The 22,000-nt window shown below is 37.3% G+C and overlaps 1 protein-coding gene and 1 non-coding gene across 2 annotated transcripts in view; one reads left to right on the top strand and one right to left on the bottom strand.

Annotated features, from left to right (window-relative positions):
- The window catches only part of FAF1 (Fas associated factor 1), a 534,220-nt gene that overhangs the window by 139,268 nt on the left and 372,952 nt on the right, over positions 1–22,000 (bottom strand). Inside the window, exons 9-12 of the mRNA XM_054488490.2 lie at positions 21,696–21,791; positions 10,337–10,463; positions 9,301–9,364; positions 8,267–8,348 (exon numbers count right to left, since the gene is read on the bottom strand). Coding sequence (XP_054344465.1) covers positions 8,267–8,348; positions 9,301–9,364; positions 10,337–10,463; positions 21,696–21,791 — 369 coding nt within the window. The remainder of the gene's footprint in view (positions 1–8,266; positions 8,349–9,300; positions 9,365–10,336; positions 10,464–21,695; positions 21,792–22,000) is intronic.
- LOC129023057 (U6 spliceosomal RNA) lies at positions 8,054–8,160 on the top strand. The gene has a single exon (XR_008496653.1). It is a non-coding gene; the product is annotated as a U6 spliceosomal RNA (small nuclear RNA).

Below are 22,000 nucleotides of genomic sequence, written 5' to 3'. Positions count from 1 at the left end.
GGAAGTAGGCAGTGTCAGGCCAACTCTCATTGGTTTTCCAGGTAAACATTTAGACACAGTACTAAGGACTTTGGTATAGTAGTCTCTTAAAAGTGCAGGAAGGATTTTTCTAACCCTTTACTATTCTCTATGGGGAGGGGTAACACTACTCCTAGTCAGCAATAGGCCTGTTAAACAAGCATGACAAAAGGAGTGCGAATGTCAAGTGTACTCCTCTCTCCCACTTTTAGGACACTGAGGAAGAGAACAAGAACCCATAGCCTACTTATATCTACTTCCACATTCCAAAAGGTGACAGACTATAGCAGTAAAGACTTGAAGATAAATTAATAATTTTTTATTAAAAATATATTAATAATGCATTCTTACTGAAAATCATAAGAATTACAATGATTTATGGGTATACATGTTCAGTAGCTTTTTAATACCATCAAATATTGTCTGACAAACAGATTTCTAAGTAGAATACTATGTATTATAAAAACAAGCTGTGTTTAAGCATATAGAGTTGTATTAACTCTTTTTTCTTTTTCTTTTTTTTTTGAGACAGGGTCTCGCTCTGTCGCCCAGGCTGGAGTGCAGTGGCATGATCTCGGCTCACTGCAAGCTCTGCTTCCCGGGTTCACGCCATTCTCCTGCCTCAGTCTCCCGAGTAGCTGGACTACGGGCACCCGCCACCACGCCCGGCTAATTTTTTATATTTTTAATAGAGACGGGGTATCACCGTGTTAGCCAGGATGATCTCGATCTCTTGATCTTGTGATCCACCCACCTCGGCCTCCCAAAGTGCTGGGATTACAGGCGTGAGCCACTGCGCCTGGCCAAATGGCAATGTATTTCTAAACTAGTAAGTTTTGAACTAATTTAAGAAATAATTTTAATATGGACACTAAAGATTTTTGCAATTTTAATTAGGCAGATCTGATAATTGGAGAATTAAAGGCAAATTCTAAGTGGTACTAACAAATATACTATTTAGTAGAAACATCTAATTACAGAACAGCAGGTTTGGTATGGTTGTATTTATATAAACTATATCAGCTTTTTGACTGATATACATGTTTATAGATTTTTTTAAAAATCACATTTAGAAAGTAAAAGCATTTAATAAATAGTGGTTATTTTCAGGTTTGGAATTATGTGGTGTCAGTTTCTACTTAAAATGCATCTGTATTTTCATTCTCTTACAGCAAATGCATTATTTGTATAATTCAAATATATTTTCCTAAAAAAAAAATTAGCATTCTAAGTCTTATTTCACACATGTGCAGGATGCTGTCCCAGCTGTCATACAAAATTACTATAAAAGACATTTTCCTGACTTTAAGGAATTTAAATGGAAAAAATAACACAGACAAGATAAGCAGACTGGGCATATTTTCCAAAGCACAAAGAAGTTTGTTTGCCTGGTTTTCTGGATATTGTGTGGTGAGCTAGAAACTTACCAACTACAGCTGTGGCCTCAAATTTGTGTAGAACTTATTTTTCTTAAAAGACAATGATCAATGATGGCATTTAGATTTCTTTCAACATAAAGCAGTAGAAATAGCATGACTTTAAAATGGGCTGATTAAAAAATATATAATAAAATTTGATAACTAAGAGCACTGTTAAACGTGAACTACTAATTTTAGTGGCAGAAATGCTCATGGAGTTCTCAAAATTCCTTTCTGAAACCGTTCCTAGAACTAGTTCATAATTGAATGAGAAAATCAGTTTTGTTATTTTACAAACATTTCTCAAATGTGTCCAAAACTGCTAAATGGCACCATCTATCTTATCCACAGTGCTGGGTGCATTTATGGGTAGCATCCCACTTAAGTCTCAAAACAATCTGTATAAAGTAAATACTATCATCATCATGTTTTTTCCATATTAGACATAGGCTCATTACTTGTTTAGGGCCACAGAGCTACTAAGTGGGAAATCAGCAATTGAGTACTGATTCCCTTAATTTATGTATAATATTTGGAAAAAGCACTGGTGTAAAGTCAGCTCTTTGGAGCTGTAATGAAATTACTAATATCAAAGCTCAGACTCCCAAAGGGATGCTTGGGAAAGGAACAATCCTTCACATGGGAGATAAGCCCTGCCATTGAGATTTTTATTCCTGTTGATTTTTCGTTACTATAAACATCTAATGATTCTCTAGGGTACTTTTGGTGGTGTAGAAGAAGAGAATTCAGGGACAGTAGGCATGAGAGGTGGGGAGGCTCCAAGGAAAAAAAAGACTCATCTCCGCACCGCCCCCCCACCGCCCCTGCACCAGGATAGGGTCTTGTTCTGTTGCCCAGGCTGGAGTGCAGTGGCACGAACATGGCTCACTACATGCTAGACCTTTTGTGGGCTCAAGTGATGCTCCTGATTCAGCCTCTTGAGTAACTGGGACCACAGGCACATGCCACCACACCTGGCTAATTGTTTTTGTTTGTTCATTTTTCTTTTTTTTTTTTGTAGAGATGGTGATCTCACCATGTTGCCCAGTCTGGTCTAGAACTCCTGGGATCAAACGATCCTCCCACCTTGGCCCCTCAAAGTGTTGGGATTACAGGTGTAAGTCACCATGCCCAGCCTAAAAACAGATTTTAAATGTCAGCTAATGCCAGGGCATCACAGGCCCCTTCATGCCTTGGCACCCACTGATTTTATCAGCATCATGCCTAGCAATGCAACTCTGTCCTGCATTTTTTTGCTCCAGTAATACCAAACTGGTTGTCGTTTCCTCACTTTAATCTTGCATTGCCTTTACTTTTGTTCTTCATTCTGTTTAGAATTCTGTTATTTGCCTAAGTTTTTCTCATCATTTAAGATTCAGGTCAGAGGTATGTCCTCTAGAAATCTTCCCCCTAGGCTGGGTGCGGTAGCTCATGCCTGTAATCGCAGCACTCTGGGAGGCTGAGGTGGGTGGATCACCTGAGGTCAGGAGTTCAAGACCAGTCTGGCCAACATGGTGAAACCCCATCTCTACTAAAAACACAAAAATTAGCAGGGCGTGGTGGCATGCACCTGTAGTCCCAGCTACTCAGGAGGCTGAGGCAGGAGAATCGCTTGAACTCAGGAGACGGAGTTTGCAGTGAGCCGAGATGGCGCCACTGCACTCCAAACTGAGTGACAGAGTGATACTCCATCTGGAAAAGAAAAGAAAAGAAAAGAAAAGAAAAGAAAAGAAAAGAAAAGAAAAAAGAAAAGAAAAGAAAAATCTTTCCCCTGAACTTCTAAGGTAGTTGAAGGTACCTCTTCTCTTTGCTTCTATGGTATATTATACTATATGGATCTGTTTATATTGTTTCATTTACCTCATTAGACTGAGCAAAAGCAGGAAACCTCTATTTCCCAGATCCTTAGAGAGCATGTGATAAACATTTATAGCCCTCAACTGGATGAGTGTCCTTCATAGTTAAGGGCAAGGAAGGAAGACATAAAACTGATCAGTATATTATCAGAAGTCAATACTTTGTCACGATATACTTAAAAGAAACATGAAAACTTAGAATAACTACTTCACCAAAGTTGGAAGGTCTGCTTCGTACAGTACTGTAAATTCCTCAAGAAAAAAGGCAAAAAGAACTACGAGTACTCTCACCACCAAGTGCTCTCAAATGAAATCAGTTTGAAGCAGTTTTCATTAAGATGGATTGAATGTGGCATCGTGAGAAACACTTTATCAAATGTAGTGTTTTACTTAGTGATTAACTATATACCAGTTGATGAAGCTCCCCAAATCCTTTGTAATCCCACCATTCCAATAAACATTTAATGAGTATATAAGTTCAAAAAGCCTAGCAGAGGATTTAAACCTTCAATCTTGTTTTTATTTACTCTTGGAACTCAATTTCTCACTTCAAGTGAAGAATGCTGGTGTTTGAGGCTCATCTGTTGCCCTGGTAAAATTAATGTGCCTCCCACAGTTTAAATTAAACATGTGATATTTAAGATGAAGAAAATTTAGTAAGAGTGCCACAGTATCCGTCACATTTGCCTTAAAATGTTTGAACATGAGCAAACTGTTTTCTGAAAAATGATTCATTCAAAAGTTTTAAAAAATAATCTTGAGCAAAATCTGTTAACTCTCAAGCGTGAAATATGAAAAGGAGAGATGAAGTTTGATCATTAAATCCTGCAGTACAGCAGTTAGCAATGAAAACTCAAGTGTGGTAGGATAGTGTAAACCATATTTACCTGTCATGGAACATGTGAGTTCTTATTTGGTCCCTACTACTTACTGTCAGTGTGTTGTAGGCAAGTCATGTAGCTTTTCTGGACTTTCTCATCTCTAAAATGGGAATATGAGGATTATATATCCCTATTTCACGGTTTGGGTGTGGAGTTCAAACGAGATATGTAGAGGAACATGTTTTATAAACCACAGAGCATCATAGAATTCTGAAGTAACATTACAATTACTATACTTACACAATTAAAAGAAGATGTATACAATCTGCTTGATGACTTCAATAAATGAACCTGTTTAGATTTAATTTTGAATAATTTATCTCTCATGGAGTTAAACTTAAGTTTATAGAAATGTAATAAACTGTACATAAATTGTTGATCTGTAACTTGGAAAAGAGAAATGAGGAAAGAAAAAAGCACTGGACAAAGGAATAAAGATAAAGACATTTTTATCAGTCCAGGGAGGTCAGTGGATTTTGGTTACAAATCGAATATGAAGCAAAATATTTAATTACATGAACCAATAATTTTTCATCTGCTAAAACACCTAGACACTAAGAAAAGCAAACAATCAATTGTTTCATTAGAAATATCCAGGAGTTAATAAACAAGAGCTTATATTCCTCAGGGGATTATCAGTCTGAATAAATCCAAATGCCAATTTACTGTACAAGACACTTAGTAAAAGTTCTTTTGTCTACGATATACTGTATTTTTAAGTGTAAGTTATCTGCATTTAAAGCTAAAATGTGTGAGGTATACATAGTGTATCTTACAGAAGCTTTGGAAATGGGTTTTTAAAAATATCTATACCTGTTTTGGGAGCTACAGTTTAAGTTACAAAAGGCTGTGACATTTTCTGGTTACTTCAACTACTGGTAAGCAGAGAAATGCACTATTATCAAAGAATAAGTTGAAAAATACATTATTTTAAAACTATAATTAGATATTCTTTCAAACATATTTATGTCTAATAAGTGATTGTTTAAATATAACAACATAGCCATACAATGAAAGACTCCATAAACATTAAAAATCCTGTTAAAATAAAATATTCAGTATTATTTTACAAAGCATTCTTTTACAAAGCATTTCACCTAAATCTAACAAAGCTTTTAGACCTAATATCCATTTTTCAGGAAATCAGAAAAATAATATCACAAGGAAACAATCACACAAATCCAGAATTTGGAACCATCTACAAATCATCCGGTCTGATTTCTTCACAAAGCAAATGCCAAGGGGGAAAAAATGGGGAGAGATGGTGCTTGCTTAAAAGGTATTTAAGATATCTAATACTCAAATATAATTTCTGATCCTTGAGTGGATTGTGGTTCCAAAAAAACAGCAGAAAAGAAATTCTGGGGATGACTGGTGAAGTCTGTATATGCACTGGATAGTAGATAATATTAGAGAATTATTGTTAATTTTGTTATATGTGAAAATGGCATTGTGATTACGTAGGAGAATATCATTATTTTTGGAAAATGCATGTTGAAGTTTTTAGGGGTAAAGTATGACATCTATAATTTATTTTGAAATGGCTTAGCAAAAAATAATAAATATACAGGATACCCTAAATGTTTCTGTGCAGTTTAAGTTTCAATAACTTAAATAATTTTAAACTATTAAAAAATTATTTGGTTTTAATTATTTATATTTATTTTATACTTGTTTGTTTTTGTGAATTTTGAATAAATTTTTAATTTATTTTCTGTTCCAGTCAACATTCGTCATTTTTAATCAGAGGAACTGAAACAAAAATTTATCATAAAAATTTATTCATCAAAATCACAAATCCAAATAAGTATAAAAATATAAATAAATTTCAAATGCTGCTCTTTTGTCAATCTGTAGCAGTTAATCCTTTTAAGTCATTAAGCCTTAAAACTCCATTAAGACTTTGAGATGCCTATATATGGAAGATACAAATATGGCAAAATTTTCCTAATTATTAAAGGTAGGTATAGGGGATTTGGCTATTTATTGTACTATAGTACTTTTTCTGTATTAAAATTTAAATAATTTTTTATAATAAAAGTTAAAATACTATAAAAGAAGTTATAATTAAGAAAGTGATCATATAATATTAAAAGGTAAAAAAAGCTGTTATTACAGGATTATAACATGACTAAATTTTATACTAAAAATCCATATATATGCTCAACTAAACATACCATAATATGCAAAGAGCATAACAAAGTTAACAGTTAATCTGTGTTAGAATATTTTCTCTTTGCTTTTCAGTATTTTCCTTTTTCCTTCCGAGAAAGAATATCACCTGTTATCCAGGCTGGAGTGCAGTGGCATGATCTCGGCTCACTGCAGCCTCCACCTCCTGGGCTCAAGCAATCCTCCTGCCTCAGCCCCCCAAGTAGCTGGGACTAGAGGCATGGGTCACCACGCCTGGCTAATTTTTGTATGATTTTTTGTAAAGACGGGGTTTCACCAGGTTGCTCAGGCTGATCTTGAACTCCTGAGCTCAAGTGATCCACTTGCCGTGGCTTCCCAAAGTGCTGGATTACAGGCATGAGCCATCACGTCCAGCCCAGTACTTTCCATAAACCTATACTTATGAACACCATAAACATATATTGCCATAAACATGCATTTCTTTAAAAATAGCCATTTTTATATAGATTTGACAGTTGAAACATAATTGCTTAAAACAGCTTTTAAAAGGGCTATTCTGCTATTCTTAGGGTAAAGAAGTTTCTTACTCTAAATTCATTAGACTGTCAATTATAGCTCTAATTTGATTAATCATCTTGGAATTTGATTTTTAAAATTTATTTTTAAATGAATTTTTCTTTGTATCAGAATTTAACATAATCTAGAAAATAGAAATCTCAGAGGCATCCTTGCACACTGTTCTCAAACTCCTTGCTCTCTTTAATTCCAATAGCTTTCCCCTCTACTCCATGTACACACTATTCCTTCCTTCTTCCCTTTCTTTATTCCTTGATTTATTAAACATTTACTGAATTTTTACTAAGTACAGGGACATACAGGATAGTCCCTGCCAAAAGAAAATCAAAACTCCTGGGAAGACATATGTAGAATGGATAATTATAAACACTGTGTTAAGTGTAACAATAAGAGATAAGCAGAGGGTTTTTCACTGGGAAGTGCTAAAGGGGTAGGTGCTGCCAATGTGAGAGAAGAGGAGGAGCTGGAAAAGGTAAGTTTCAGAGGAGGAGGAGGAGTCATCCAGGTAAAGAGCAGAATGAAAGGCATTTCTAGCAGTGGGGAAGCACGAAGAAAGAGTAAGATTATGGGGAAATACAAATGGTACACTATTGCTAGATTTATTTATTAAGTGTGAGGCAGGGAATGGGAAGAGCTGAAGCTACATAGATAGGCAGGAGCCAGATTACTGATGTCTTGACTGCTGTGACAACATACAAATAGTGATTAGAATCTTCTTGCTCAAAATTTATCTTCTAAATTCTTGTTATGGGCTTCTTATTATATATAGACTTCAAGATCACAAAGTCCATTTCTATGTTTAAAATCTTTTTTGGGGGGTGGGCAGGGGCCCAAAGTGACTTTTGGGGAAAAATATTGCAGTTGTTAGATATATATCACTACATAGAATAATCATTTTGGGAAAAGACTAAAGAACAAATCTATCAAGAACCAGTCATTTGCGTAACTGAAAAGAATACAAATACGTAGCCTGGTCCCTTCTAAGCACATCCACCTTTTCTCCCATTAAAAAAAAAACCAATTTCAGTGCTTCACAAGGCCTTCTGCAAGAGCCAGCAGTACCCCTATTACATTAATGTCCTTTGTGAAATGGGTATCTTGGTGAAGACTAGGTTAGTAGATGAACCAGAAACAAATGAAGTCTCCAACCTCAAAATGAAAACAGAAAACGGTGCTTGCTTCAGCAGCACATATACTAAAATTGGACTTATGCAGAGATGATTAGCATGGCCCATGCACAATGATGACATACAAATTCATGAAGAGTTCCATGTTTTTGGAAAAAAACAAAAACAAAAACAGAAAACATTTAAGCATTGCCTCAGCCCTAGTGGTAAACCTGTGGGATGCACTTTTTAATCAGAAAAGGTCAAACTGTACTTACATCTCGGGCTTTCACATAGAAGGCCTCTTGAAAAGCAGCTTCTAATGAGCCAATAAAAAATACAGGATGGCAATCACCATATCTATAGGAAAAATTGACTCTATTAATTAAAATACATTTCAAATTCACTTCAAATTTCACAAGTCTAATCAATGACTTTTAAGTAAATGTTGGGGCTAATGTCTAGTGCATACTAAAAATAAAAACATTTCTTTAAAAGCTTGGAAATGAGCTTTATTGGTTTTCAGAATTCTTCTTGGCCTATACTGATATACTAAAATACTGGAATTTTAAGTACACTTAGCAAATGAATTTAATAAGTGCTATAAAACCATGCCATTTATAAGAAGAAACTCTTGGTTACTCACTTTTATATGATTTTCCTAGTTACATTAGCCTTATTTTCCCACTTTAGTTCATTTATTCCAGAATTCCAATAGAGGGAAAAAACTGTTTCTTTTAAAAGTTTCCATATTATATTTCAACAGAAAACATCACTAAAACAATATCATTTACATGAAATTGAGGATTAAACATTAATTCTCTTTATATTTGAACACCTCAGCAGACTCTCAAATGCATATAAAACATTTTATATTTGACACTTAAGGAAGAAATGTAAAACAATTCCAAAAGAAAAAATTAAAGGAAAAAATTCACTTGGATTTAAAATGTTTAAAGTATTTTTAAATTTAATATTATTTTAAAGGATTTTCCATTTGACTGTCCTAAGATATACTAAAAATTATTATCCTATATCCTAGTCCTTTGGGAATATAATAAAAATATTAAACTAGGATCCATTTATTGAACGTCCATAAACATACAGAAATAAGTTGAATCTATCTCTAAAGTGGCATAAATGGTTTACTAGTTATTTATGTGTTTCACTATTAGGACTACATAAATTAACAAGTATATCCTTTGAATACTTTAAGGAGAAATTTTAAACAGTCTATAATTAAAATTGCCCAAGAAAAATCACAGTAGCATAAAACAGCATCAATTTTAAATAGTTAATGTCCTAACCCTACCTTGAAGAAAACTCTGCTGTAAATTGTAATAAGGCATCTCCTTCATTTTCTGCGTTTTCTGGCACTAAAAAACAAACAAAAGAAAAAACAAAAACAAAAAAAACAAAACAAATAGACACAAAAAACAAACCACATAACATCTAATCCCACATATAAGAAATATATTTAATCAATAAAGAGGAAATAAAATTAAATTTTAGCTTCTGTGATATATCTGAGGGGATAGTTTAACTCAACATATATTAGATCTCATCAAACCAGAATCAAAAAGAACCTTAAAATATTCCAAGCTCATAAATTTTGAAAAACCAACGGACACAATCCTGCTAAGCATTTAAAATATGTGCCCAGTTGTCATTTAGGATTTCAATGTTTTCTTGAAATAGACATCTTGTGACTAAATTATATTAAATGGGTCTGATATTATTTTAAAGACTTCATTAATTGGGAAAATAACCAATTTTATGTAAACATCACATCTATTTCTGCCCACAGGAGTTCTCTAATTTCGCAAAGTAAATAGGCCATTATTATTTTAGTGGTCATTCTGCACGTAGCATGTCTTGTTATGCTATAGTACGCATCTTGTAAGTGGAAGTGAAAGAGATGGTACATTTAGTTTACTTTTTTCCTTCCAAAGATGGGTACCGTTGAATAGAAAAGTAACATTATTACTCTTAAAACTGATATCTCTAATAAGATGTGGGGAAACAAGTATCAGTCACAGAAAGTACACCTGTTTGTTAATCAGCCTCTAGGTTTAAAGAGAGACAGTCATAATTAATTATACATGTAAAACAAAAGTTACACTACCTTGCGTTTTTAATGAATTTTTCCTAATGCACTGAGAATTTCTGAGTTTAATAAAATCTAAATTCAAAAGGCTCTGGTTCTAATGAAGAATGCCTACTCTCTATTATCTTATCTCCTCAAACCTGGAGGTCAGTAAGAGATGTTAAAATTTAATGTTCTTCATAAGTTTGTGTACTAGAAGAAAGAATTCTATTGCTGGACCCAAAGAGCTATTAATACTCACTCATTGGAGATTTTCTCAAGGCAGATGACGCCATGCCAAATACTTCTCCATCATCCACCCCAAATTCTGTAGCATCTTCAAAGTCATCTCCATCGCTATCACTAACCATATGAACATCGGTGCTTTGCTATTTAAGGAAAGTCCTGATTAGTTTCATATTGATTTTGGCCTATCAAATTCTAAGAATAAGTTATAATAATAACAACAGGACATAAGCATTATAAAATTTTTATCAAATAAACTCATTTGCTAGAGTAAAGCTTACTATTTTTTCCTTTTAAGGCTTACATACTTTCTAAACTTTCTGCGATACCTGTAGACCGAAGGTCTCCAACCTTCGGGAAATGAAGAACGCTTACAAACTAAAGACAGAGATTTTTGTCTGTTTTTTTCTCCAGCATATAGTATACAAGTAAGTGCAAAACAAATGAGAAAATGAGTACAACTGGAGAAGTCAGAGAAAAGTAAGTTATGAGTCTCTCAAAAAGCTCACACTAATTTATATTTGGCAGGTAGAAGCAATGGTAGCATTTTCAAACTTTCCACTTCCTTACTGCAGTGGTTCTCAGGTTTCTCTTCATGAAATATGGTACATTATCCTCACATTGTTATGGACAACATGAAATACACTATATATGAAAGTTCTTTGTAAACTGAAGATGAGATGTAATAATAATGTTTTACATATGAATTGTAATAATAATGTTTTAATTCAGTAAAAATTACTAAGAATTTACTATCTGCTGAGCACTGATGAATATGCTCTGTTTATTTTGTTTTCAGCAACATCAATTGAAAAGGTATTAAAAACATCTGCTTCAACGAACTAGGCTGTTATTCTCTAGGTTAGAATGTGATTCTGAAATACTGAGATGTAAAACTTTTGGACTGGGCTGTAAGTACTGCTGAATATTCATGCCTTAGGTATAAAGACGGTCCAAGCAAGATATCTGGCTACATGCTTGTCTGTCCTATGTTCAATAAATAAAGTCTATAAATATTACTTAGTAAATAAAATTTCTATCTTTTAAAATGTGGCACTATGTACTTCAGTTATAAAATGGGGAAACTAATTGATCCTTCAGTCTATGTAGAATAACCTAATATAACATAAATATTTTGCCAGAAAAGCATTAATAGAAACAAAATATAAGACTCATAATTAGCTGGGGCAACATGGCCAGATCTCATCTCTACATAAAAAAAAAAAAGAAAAAAGAAAAAAGTCTGGCATGATGGTGTGCCGCTGGTCCTAGTTACTTGGGAGGCTGAGGCAGGAGGATCACTTGAGCCTACGAGGTCAAGGCTGCAGTGAGCCTTGTTTGCACCACTGCACTCTAGCCTGAGTGACAGAGACCCTGGCTTAAAAAAAAAGACTCATAAAAATTTAGCTAGAGGGAATGTCAGAGGTCAGACAGTTGTTGAATCATAGATTTTAAAGCTGGAAGGATCTTAAAAATCTGTCATCGGCGGTTTTCTAACTTATTTTCAAAGGGTTACCTCCCTCCCCTAGGCCCAAACAAAATATTACAATACATAAAAGTAGGACTACTCTGGTTGATACAGGGAGAGGTCAATGGGGAGCTTAATGCTCTTGGAGTTGGCCTTTTCTTCCTTGTATCTGTTGACACCTGGGGTATACCCAGAGGATCTCAGGACCCCGTGAAACACTTTTTAAAACTGCTGATCTAGTGATTCTAAGAGTTCCAAATGAGGAAGTCAAGACATTTCTCATTTGACTTAGTGTCAAATGTCAGCATTTCCTCCTCGGGCATACCCAAGCATTAATGCAGAGAATCATAATCATATTTTCCCTCTCAACTTTAAGACAATCTTTCTAATGCTTTGAATAGACAAGATAATGAAGATACATTTGTTGGATGAATAAATAAATGGTCCTTCCCTTAAGCATTTACCTGCTATCTTAACTCTATTTCTCACGGAAACACTGGTTCTCCTCCCTTAATGGTTGTTCGTAGATCTAAGATCTCCTCCTGGTTTAAGGTAGTCAACAGCTTAAAAATCCACAATGCCTTCTCATTTTAGAGCAGTGAAAGAACCTCCTCCACAAAACAACACATTTACTAGGACAACAGTGCTTGAGTTCCCGCTGAGTTTCAGGTAGTCAAATATCTGGAGAATGAAGTTGCCTTTAAATTTGAGGCTTAGTCTTAAACAGGTAAAGGCTCAAGATTTACAAGATATACCACATGTTCTTTTACAGTGCCTAGCCAGGTTCACAGGCAACTGAAGAGAAACAAAGGATGAGTATGACAAATCTTCTCACATCCTCTATCAGGTAAGCTATCATCTCAATCTTTGCTTAATCTTGCCTAGTACTCACCCCCTCCTTTGAGGCGTCAGGTTAAGAACAAGTGGGGGGAGACACAGAGGAGAAAAAAGGTAATGTTCTATATATACTTCTTTCTATACTTACCCCTTTTACTTTACTGTCCCACATCTATCCTCTTTCTCCAAATCCTGTTCAATAAATTAGCTCCTTCTATAACAACAGGACCTTACTTCATATTAAGACAGTGATTTTAATATTCTCCATGTGTCTCCATTATTTGTTTTCCCTTCACAAAGTAGAGAATCCCCAAACCTCTTAAAATCCCAGAAAACAAAATCCTATAACCACAACATCTTCAAAGGGAGGTATCTAAAAAGCCAATTTTGTTGAAAAAAGTATATTTCAAATATGAATTATTGAAATATCTGCAAGAATGAACTACTTAATTATGTATAAGGAACTCCCAGTCTCTTCATATTTTCTTATCAGCCATCTAACAGGTTAGAAAAAGCTTTTTCTAAAAAATAAGATAAACAAACTTTTTTCATTAATGTTTGCTGATGAGAATAGATAATCTCTTGGTATCTGTCATGGCTGCCCTAAAATTCTTTAAATCCAGAAAAGGTATTTATTCATAATTTTAAAAACAGCTAAAAAATTAGTGATTATGTTTATTGCATTCATTTATTACCTTTAACATTTAACAAACATTTACAAATCACTGTTAAGCGCTACACTGTTTGGACCTGTGTGAAAGATACAGTATATCCTCTCTTAAGGAGCACCATATATTGTACATAGAGTGATTAGTGCTATGACATGTAAATTCAGAAGACAGGACCTAAATCATAGGGGGTAGGAATCAGGAAAAACTTCCTGGAGGAGATGATAACTAAACCATTTAAGGTAAACATTTAGAACTCGTAACTGGCATTAAAGCAAGCTTATAATTGAAATAGATGTTCCTTTCAGCAACATTCACCAACTACCTATTATGTCAAGGCACTATGTTAAAAACTAGGTATGTCAGCCAGGCATGGTGGCTCATGCCCGTAATCCCAGCACTTTCAGAGGCCGAGACAGGCAGATCACTTAAGGTCAGGAGTTCAAGACCAGCCTGGCCAACATGATGAAACCCCATCTCTACTAAAAACACAAAAATTAGCCTGGTGCAGTGGCAGACGCCTGTAATCCCAGCTACTTGGAAGGCTGAGGCAGGAGAATCGCTTGAACATGGGAGATGGAAGTTGCAGTACGTGCCACTACATCCAGCTAATTTTTATATAATTTTGTATAGACAGGGTCTCATTATTTGCCCAGGCTGAAGGTGAACTTATTTTAAACTATTTGTCAGGCAATTCGTGTATCTCTAATTCTTTACGGTCAGTTACTAGAGTTTATTGTGTTCCTTTGGTGGTATCATCTTTCCCAAATTCCTTATGATCCTTGTATTCTTGCAAAGGTGTCTGTGCATTTGATGAAAAAGTTACCTCTTCCAGACTTTATGGGCTGCCACCATCAGTAAGAGAGACCTTCACCTGTGGGTGTGGAGAGAGAGTAGGGAAGGAGAGAGGCACTCTGGGGCATGCTGTGGCACTGGGTCTAAGGGCACAAGATACCAAGTGGTGTGTGTGTGTGGTGACTTGAGGTCTAGGGGGGACACTGAGTCTTGTCAGCTTAGTTAAGAGTCTGTGACATTGGCACCTGTGTGATCCATGGTGGCAAAATTTGTGGGAGGTCTGCAGAGGCTGCAAGGGCTACTGGAGTCCTCTGCTGTGCCTCTGTGTCCAGCAACAAAGGGCCATGGCTAGCAACAATGAAGGCCAGAGCCAGTGAAATGCACATCCTCTGGTGTAGAGGCTGGCTGCAGACATGCCTCTGGCAGCAGATCCAGATGTAGCCTCATGCACTGGGGTAAGTGCTGGAGACAGAAACAGGAGATGAGCAAGACTGTAAGAGCACATGTGGGATGGTCAGGGCTGGAAGCTTGCTTATGCCCAATTGCAGGGACCAGCTAGGGTTAGGTGACAGGAATTAGACTATCTGTGTATATGTGGTCAGCTGCAGGGCCATCTGTGATTGCAAGCACAGTGGTAGGGGCAGGAGCCAAGGGGCAAGATCACCTACTTAATACACATAAAACTGTGGCAGCCAGGGCTGGCGGCATGCAGTAGCCTAGCTGCTGGGGTAAGCCTCAGGTACATGTAGTGGTGGGTTTGAAGCCTGTGATGAGTGGTCACAGAGCTGTTTTCAGGCACACATGCAGTAGCTGTGTTGTCTCCCTGGGCCAAAGAACCCATGGAGGCAGCAGCTGGGGTGGCTCTGGGGAGGAGGGATTTCAGGTGCTTAGGCACCTGAAAAATACGAAGTCTGCTGAGGAGGGATTCTAGACCGAAGCAGGAGCAGCTCAGGTGACTCCAGGTCAGGGGGAGGGAGAGGAGTGGTAGGTCACACACCCAGAGACTGTCAAGGCTGCTGGGCTGTGTTCCCAGGCCAGAACAACTACAGCAGTAGCAGTCTTGCAGCTCTGGGTCTTTGCCCATTTTTTAACTGGGTTGTTACACTACTTAGTTGTAGGAGTTCTCTATATTTTATAGACATTGATCCCATATCAGATGTATGATTTGCAAATATTTTCTCCCATTCTGTGGGTTGCCTTTTTAACGCCATCGCTAGTGTTTTTTGATGCACAAAACTTTTTAATTTTCACAAAGTCCAATTTCTCTATTTTTTCTTTTGTTTCCTGCGCCATTAGTGTCATACCAAGACATCATTGCCAAATCCAATGTCATAAAACCTTTGCCCTATGTTTTCTTTTAACAGTTGTATTGTTTTAGATCTTACAGTTAGGTCTTTCCTATATTTTGAGTTTATTTTTGCATATGATATTAGGTAATGGTCCAACTTCATTCTTTCGCATGTGGATATCCAGTTTTCCCAGTACCGTTGAAAAAACTTCCCTTTCTCCATTGAATGGGATTAGTGCCCTTGTCAAAAACCATTTTATCATAATATGCTGGTATGCTGGGGCTCTCTAGTATATTCCATTGGTCTATATGTTAGTCTTTATACTAGCACTGCACTGTTTAGATTACTGTACCTTTTTACTAAACATTGAAATCAGGAAGAGTGAGTCCTCCAGTTTTGTTCTTTTTCAGGATTGTTTTTGGCTATTCAAGGTCCCTTGAAATTCCATATGAATTTTTGCATAAGTTTTTCTATTTCTGCAAAAAACCACCATTGGAATTTTGATAGGGATTTCTGTAGACTGCTTTGGGCACTACAATATTAAGCCTTCCAACCCATGTACATGAAATGTGTTTCCATTTATCTATATCTTCTTTAATTTTTCAGCAATGTTTGGTAGCTTTCATAGTACAAGTCTTCTGCTTCTTTTATTAGTTAATTCCCAAGTATTATTCTGTTTGATGCTTTGTCATTGCAATTGTTTTTCTAATTTTCTGTTCAGCTTGTTGACTGTTGGTTTATAGAAATGCAAGTGATTTTTGTGTGTTGACTTTGTATCTTGGTATTTTGCTGAATTCATTTTTTAGTTCCAATAGTTTTTTAAAAATGTAATCTTTGGAGTTGTCTACATATAAAATCATCATCAGTGAACAGAGATTATTTTAATTCTTCCTTTTATTTCTTTTTCTTTTTCTTGCCTAATTGCCCTGGCCAGAACTTCCAGTACTATGTCAAATGGAAATGGTGAAAGGGGTCATTCTTGGCCGGGCGCGGTGGCTCACGCCTGTAATCCTAGCACTTTGGGAGGCTGAGGCGGATAGATCACCTGAGGTCAGGAGTTCGAGACCAGCCTGACCAACATGGTGAAACCCTGTCTCTACTAAAATTACAAAAATTAGCCGGGTGTGGTGGTGTACTCCTGTAGTCCCAGCTACTCGGGAGGCTGAGGCAGGAGAATCACTTGAACCCAGGAGCCAAGATTGCGCCACTGTACTCCAGCCTGGGCAACAGAGCGACACTCTGTCTCCAAAAAAAAAAAAGAAAAAAAGAAAAAGAAAGGGGTCATTCTTATCTTGTTCCTGATTTTAGAGAAAAAGTTTTCAGTCTTTCACCCTTGAGTATGATTTTTGCTGTGAGTTTTTCATATATGTCTTTCATTATGTTGAAGTAGTTTTCTTCTATTTCTAGTTTTACCATGAAAGGGTGTTGAATGTTGTCAAATGCAGATGATGACGTGTTTTTTCCCTTCATTCTGTAAATGTGCTGTATTACATTGAGGATTCCATTATCTCTTGCTTGCACTAGTACAACAGACTCATACCTGATTTCTCTGTCTTCTATCTTGTTTCCCTTAAATCTAGCCTGTGCACAGCAGAGTGCTCTTCACTAAACTGTGTATTTGTGGGGAGATATCACTCCCCACTTAAAAGTCTTTTACTGCTGGCCAGGTGTAGTGGCTCATGCCTGCAATCCCAGCACTTTGGAAGGCCGTGGCAGGTGGATCACTTGAGGTCAGGAGTTACCAGCCTGGCCAACATGGCGAAACCTCGTCTCTACTAAAAATACAAACATTTCACCGGGCATGGTGGTGGGTGCCTATAATCCCAGTTACTCAGGAGGCTGAGGCACGAGAACAGCTTGCACCCGAGAGGTGGAGGTTGCAGTGAGCCGAGATCACACCACTGCACTCCAGCCTGGGTAACAGAGCGAGATGCCATCTCAGAAAAAAAAAAAAAAAAAAAAAGGCTTTTACTGCTTTCTACAGTTCCAAATTCTCAATGTGTCATACAAGACTTACTCACTTTCACCTCATCTCTTATCTTCCTTTTCCCCCGACTTTCTTCTGCACTAACAGCAACCTACACATATCTCTTCTCACTTGCTACATCAAATCATGCTTTTTTCTCTGAATAGAATGAATGGAATATGATTCCTTTGATTCTTTGTCTGTGACTCATTCTTTATAATCCAATTTGGATGTCACCTCCTCTAGTCTTTTTTTTCTTTTATTTCATTTATTTAAAAAATATTCATTTAAAAATAACTATTCTGTGTCTGTTACATGCCAGGCACTATGCTAGGTGTTAGGGCTACAGAGGGGAGAAAGGCAAACAAAGTTCTTGCCTGCAAACATTCTTGAAAGTTACAACCCACCCCCATTATCTATGCTCCCCTAGCATCTCATGCTTGCCTCAATTTTCTCATTAATCATATAAAATTACCAATTTATATTCATCTGACTAGTACATAGTGAGCATTCAATAAATGTTTCTTTAACCATAGTTATAAACTAATGCTTTTAACATCACATTAAATGCTTCTCCTTCTTCACTGTCAACTGAGAACTGAACAATTCCCAAGGAGCCAGGGTCAACAAGGCCCCCACACTGTTTCACCCAAGCAACTGGGGATAAATTGTTACCTAGCTAGGTATCCAGAAATATGGGAAAATCATTAAACGGGGGCTCAGGAACAAGGGGAGGATGATAAGAAAAAATATTAAATGATCATAAAGAAACTGTGTCTGTAGGGCCAGAGAGATGATGTAAGAATCAAAATTCTCCCAGCTAAAGGACATATAACTACAATCCATAAAATCTAAAACTTGAATTTAACTGCTGGTCTCAAATATTTCCTTCCTAACTCAAAGTTTAAGAAAGTCAATAGCAAAATGATTATTGTTGGCTGGGCACGGTGACTCACACCTGTAACCCCAGCACTTTGGGAGGCCAAGGAGGGCAGATCACTTGAGGTAAGGAGCTTAAAACCAGTTTGGCCAACATGACAAAATCCCGTCTCTACTCAAGGTGCAAAAATTAGCCGGGCATGGTGGCACATGCCTGTAGTCCCAGCTACTTGGGAGGCTGAGGCACGAGAATTGCTTGAACCCGTGGGGAGAAGGCTGCAAAGATCGTGCCACTGCACCTCAGCCCGGGCAACAGAGCAAGACTCTGTTTCAAAAAAAAAGAAAGATGATGGTCTTAAAACACACAAAGTCACGTAGGAGTAGAACCGGAAGACAGCAGTAGAATCACCGGGTAGAAGGTACAATTACACATATTTCAACTTAATATAAGGAAGACAACAGAAAAAGCTGCTCGAAAATGAAACTGGTTATTATAGGAGGGCAGAACTCCTAATAATAAGATATTATTATTCAGTAATAATAAGATATTACCGAGGTTGTGACTGTTTTAGTTTGGCAAAGCCTCCCAATCCCACACTACCATTTTCTCAAAATAACCTAAATAGTGTGCTAGCCTCACAAACACTGCTCTTCACTATATGGAACTGACTTCTCTCTGCTGATGGGACCACCCAAATAACACATGTAATGGTGAGGGTGAGAGAAGAAAGTAAATGAAGTGAAACAGTTACCTGTCACCTCTCAGATAGGACACAGAATAATTAAAAATTTTGGTTGGGGCTAGTTGGCCACCTTTTAATGTTAGTGGATTTATCCATTAAAGAGTGAAAGTATGACATAGCTATTAAAAACAGACTCAAGCACTTTAAAGAAATATCTCATTAAATTATGTCCGGCAATTTCTGCCAAGCAGTGAAACTCAATATTATCTTTATTTCACAAGGGCTAGTGAGATAAAGTGCTTTAAAAAAAAAAATGGTTTGGTCTCTTGAAAAGGAATAAACATTTTTGGAGAACAAGTACAGTACAGTATAATAAAGCACAGTCGTATTATTAGCAGGGGAAAATGCTTCCTTCTCTGTGGTTTTCTAAAAAATGTTAAAAACCAGAGTGGCAAATTATAATTTTCACAGGATGATTATAGATTACAACTTCAATTACATAACTCCATTTCTCTTTCACATGTTTAAGTGATATAAATACATATTCAAAGGATGGCTGGAGAAGTCCTGTGGTAGGTTTCATAATGGGTGTCCAGAATATATAGGCAGTTTAAATAAAAATGAGCAACCACATTTTGTATAGAATGTAAATGGAAAAAAATTTTTATCGTACTAACCTAAGCTTTTAAATACTTGAATCATGCTCTGTCTTAAAAAATTCTAGTTTAAGGCCAGGTGTGGTGGCTCACACCTGTAATCCCAGCACTTTGGAGGGCTGAGGAGGGTGGATCATTTGAGGTCAGGAGTTCAAGACCAGCCTGGCCAACATAGTGAAACCCCATCTCTATTAAAAATACAAAAAAATGAGCTGGGTGTGGTGGCACGTGCCTGTAATCCCAGCTACTCGGGAGGCTGAGGCACGAGAATCACTTGAACCCAGGAGGCAGAGGTTGTAGTGAGCCGAGATCGCACCACTGCACTCCAGCCTGGGTGACAGAGTGAGACCCTGTCTCCAAAAAAAAAAAAATTATACTTTAAATAAAGTTCATCTGTGCTATTTAGTTATGACTTCCATTGTATACACTTTTAAAGTCTTGGTGATGACTTTTCCTAGCACATAGTAAGAGCTCAATAAATATTTCTTAAATAAGTTAAAACATCCATGCTCTCTTTCCCATTTCCTTATAACCATGGTCAGAGTTGAGCATGAAAGTGCTGTTTGTAGGCGTGGAACAGAATTTAGATATTCCCTTATAATATTCTTTAGGCTTGGGCCGGGTGCGGTGGCTCACACCTGTAATCCCAGCACTTTGGGAGGCCGAGGTGGGTGGATCACGAGGTCAGGAGTTCGAGACCAGCCTGGCCGATATAGTGAAACCCTGTCTCTATTAAAAATACAAAAATTAGCCAAGCGTGGTGGCGGGCACCTGTAGTCCCAGCTACTTGGGAGGCTGAGGCAGGAGAATCGCTTGAACCTGGGAGGTGGAGGTTGCAGTGAGCCGAGATCGCTCCATTGCACTCCAACCTCGGCAACAAGAGTGAAACCCCATCTCAAAAAACAAAAAAAAATTATATATATATATATTCTTTAGGCTCACATAGACCCAAATAGGCACAACACACACACAAACGTGTTCAATCTTATCTACCCCTCTCTTTGTTTCTTTAGGACCCTTGTGTGCAACACTATCACTGCATTTTTTATATTATGCCATCACTATTATTATTATCTTTTTATTTTTTTTTTGAGGTGGAATTTCACTCTTGTTGCCCAGGCTGGAATGCAATGGCACCATCTCAGCTCACTACAACCTCCACCTCTTGGGTTCAAGTGATTCTCCTGCCTCAGCCTCCTGCATAGCTGGGATTAAAGGCATGCGCCACCACGCCCGGCTAATTTTGTACTTTTAGTAGAGACGGAGTTTCTCCATGTTGGTCAGGCTGGTCTCGAACTCCTGACCTCAGGTGATCCACTCACCTTGGCCATTCAAAGTGCTGGAATTACAGGTGTGAGTCACTGCACCCGGCCACTGTTATTTTATCTATCACCCTTGACTCTGAGCACTTTGGTATAGGTACAGTGTTATTCATCTTTGTTATCTAAAGATATTAAGCACAGTGTCTGCCTCATGGCGAGTGCTCCAACCCAATGAGTTAAAGGACTTCCAGGGTCAATCCTAATGAATCTACTCAACTACACAGTCAATAGCAAAAAAAGTTTCTTTTTTCTTTTTTGAGATGCATTCTCATGCTGTTGCTTAGGCTGGAGTGCAGTGGCGTGATCTTGGCTCACTGCAACCTCTGCCTCCTGGGTTCAAGCAATTCTCATGCCTCAGCCTCCCAAGTAGCTGGGATTACAGGTGTCTGCCACCACACCTGGCTAATTTTTGTATTTTTAGTAGAGACGGGGTTTTACTGTGTTGGCCAGACTGGTCTCGAACCCCTGGCCTCATGTGCCCTGCCTGTCTCGGCCATCCAAAGTGCTGGGATTACAGGCATGAGCGACTGCGCCCAGCCTAGAAAGTTCTTTGTTAGCCCGATGGTTCTAAGTAAAAATCATTTCAACCAATCCATCTGAATTCTGTCTGTTGAAACATGAAACTAACAGAGTGAGAAGGAGCACATTAGTAGTAACCTTGCATGGACAGTTTCTGCCTTCAAGAATTTACCGAGATTTAATTAATGCTACATTAATTTTATCTGTTCATTGCTCTGGCAGATAAAAAAGAAACAGAAGTGGGCAGGTAGGTGCGGATGGGCCTTCAATGAAAAGCTGGCAAACAGGCTTACTTCTTCTGACTGTTCCCGGGTCTGTGCAGGTGAAGATCTTCTTCCCACTGTAAGTCGATGGCAGGGATAAGAGAGCCCTGATTCAGCAAGACACATCTGCAAAAAGGAGAATCCATCATTTGTAAACAAAGTATGGCCATGTTTCACAAAAGGATTTGACTTTTCAGGTATTTTCTATTATTGCTGAAGCTAGATTAGAAAGCTAACTCTAGTATCCTGGGTATTACATAACCAGGAAGGCTTTGAAAATTTGAAATTTTTCCACACATGGGATGTTATGGTAGCCAAGGCTAATTTTCATTAGA

This window comes from Pongo pygmaeus, chromosome 1 (genome assembly GCF_028885625.2).
Source record: "Pongo pygmaeus isolate AG05252 chromosome 1, NHGRI_mPonPyg2-v2.0_pri, whole genome shotgun sequence".
NCBI lineage: Eukaryota > Metazoa > Chordata > Mammalia > Primates > Hominidae > Pongo > Pongo pygmaeus.
Note: the sequence above shows the minus strand (reverse complement) of the source record. Positions and strands in the feature narration are given on the sequence as shown.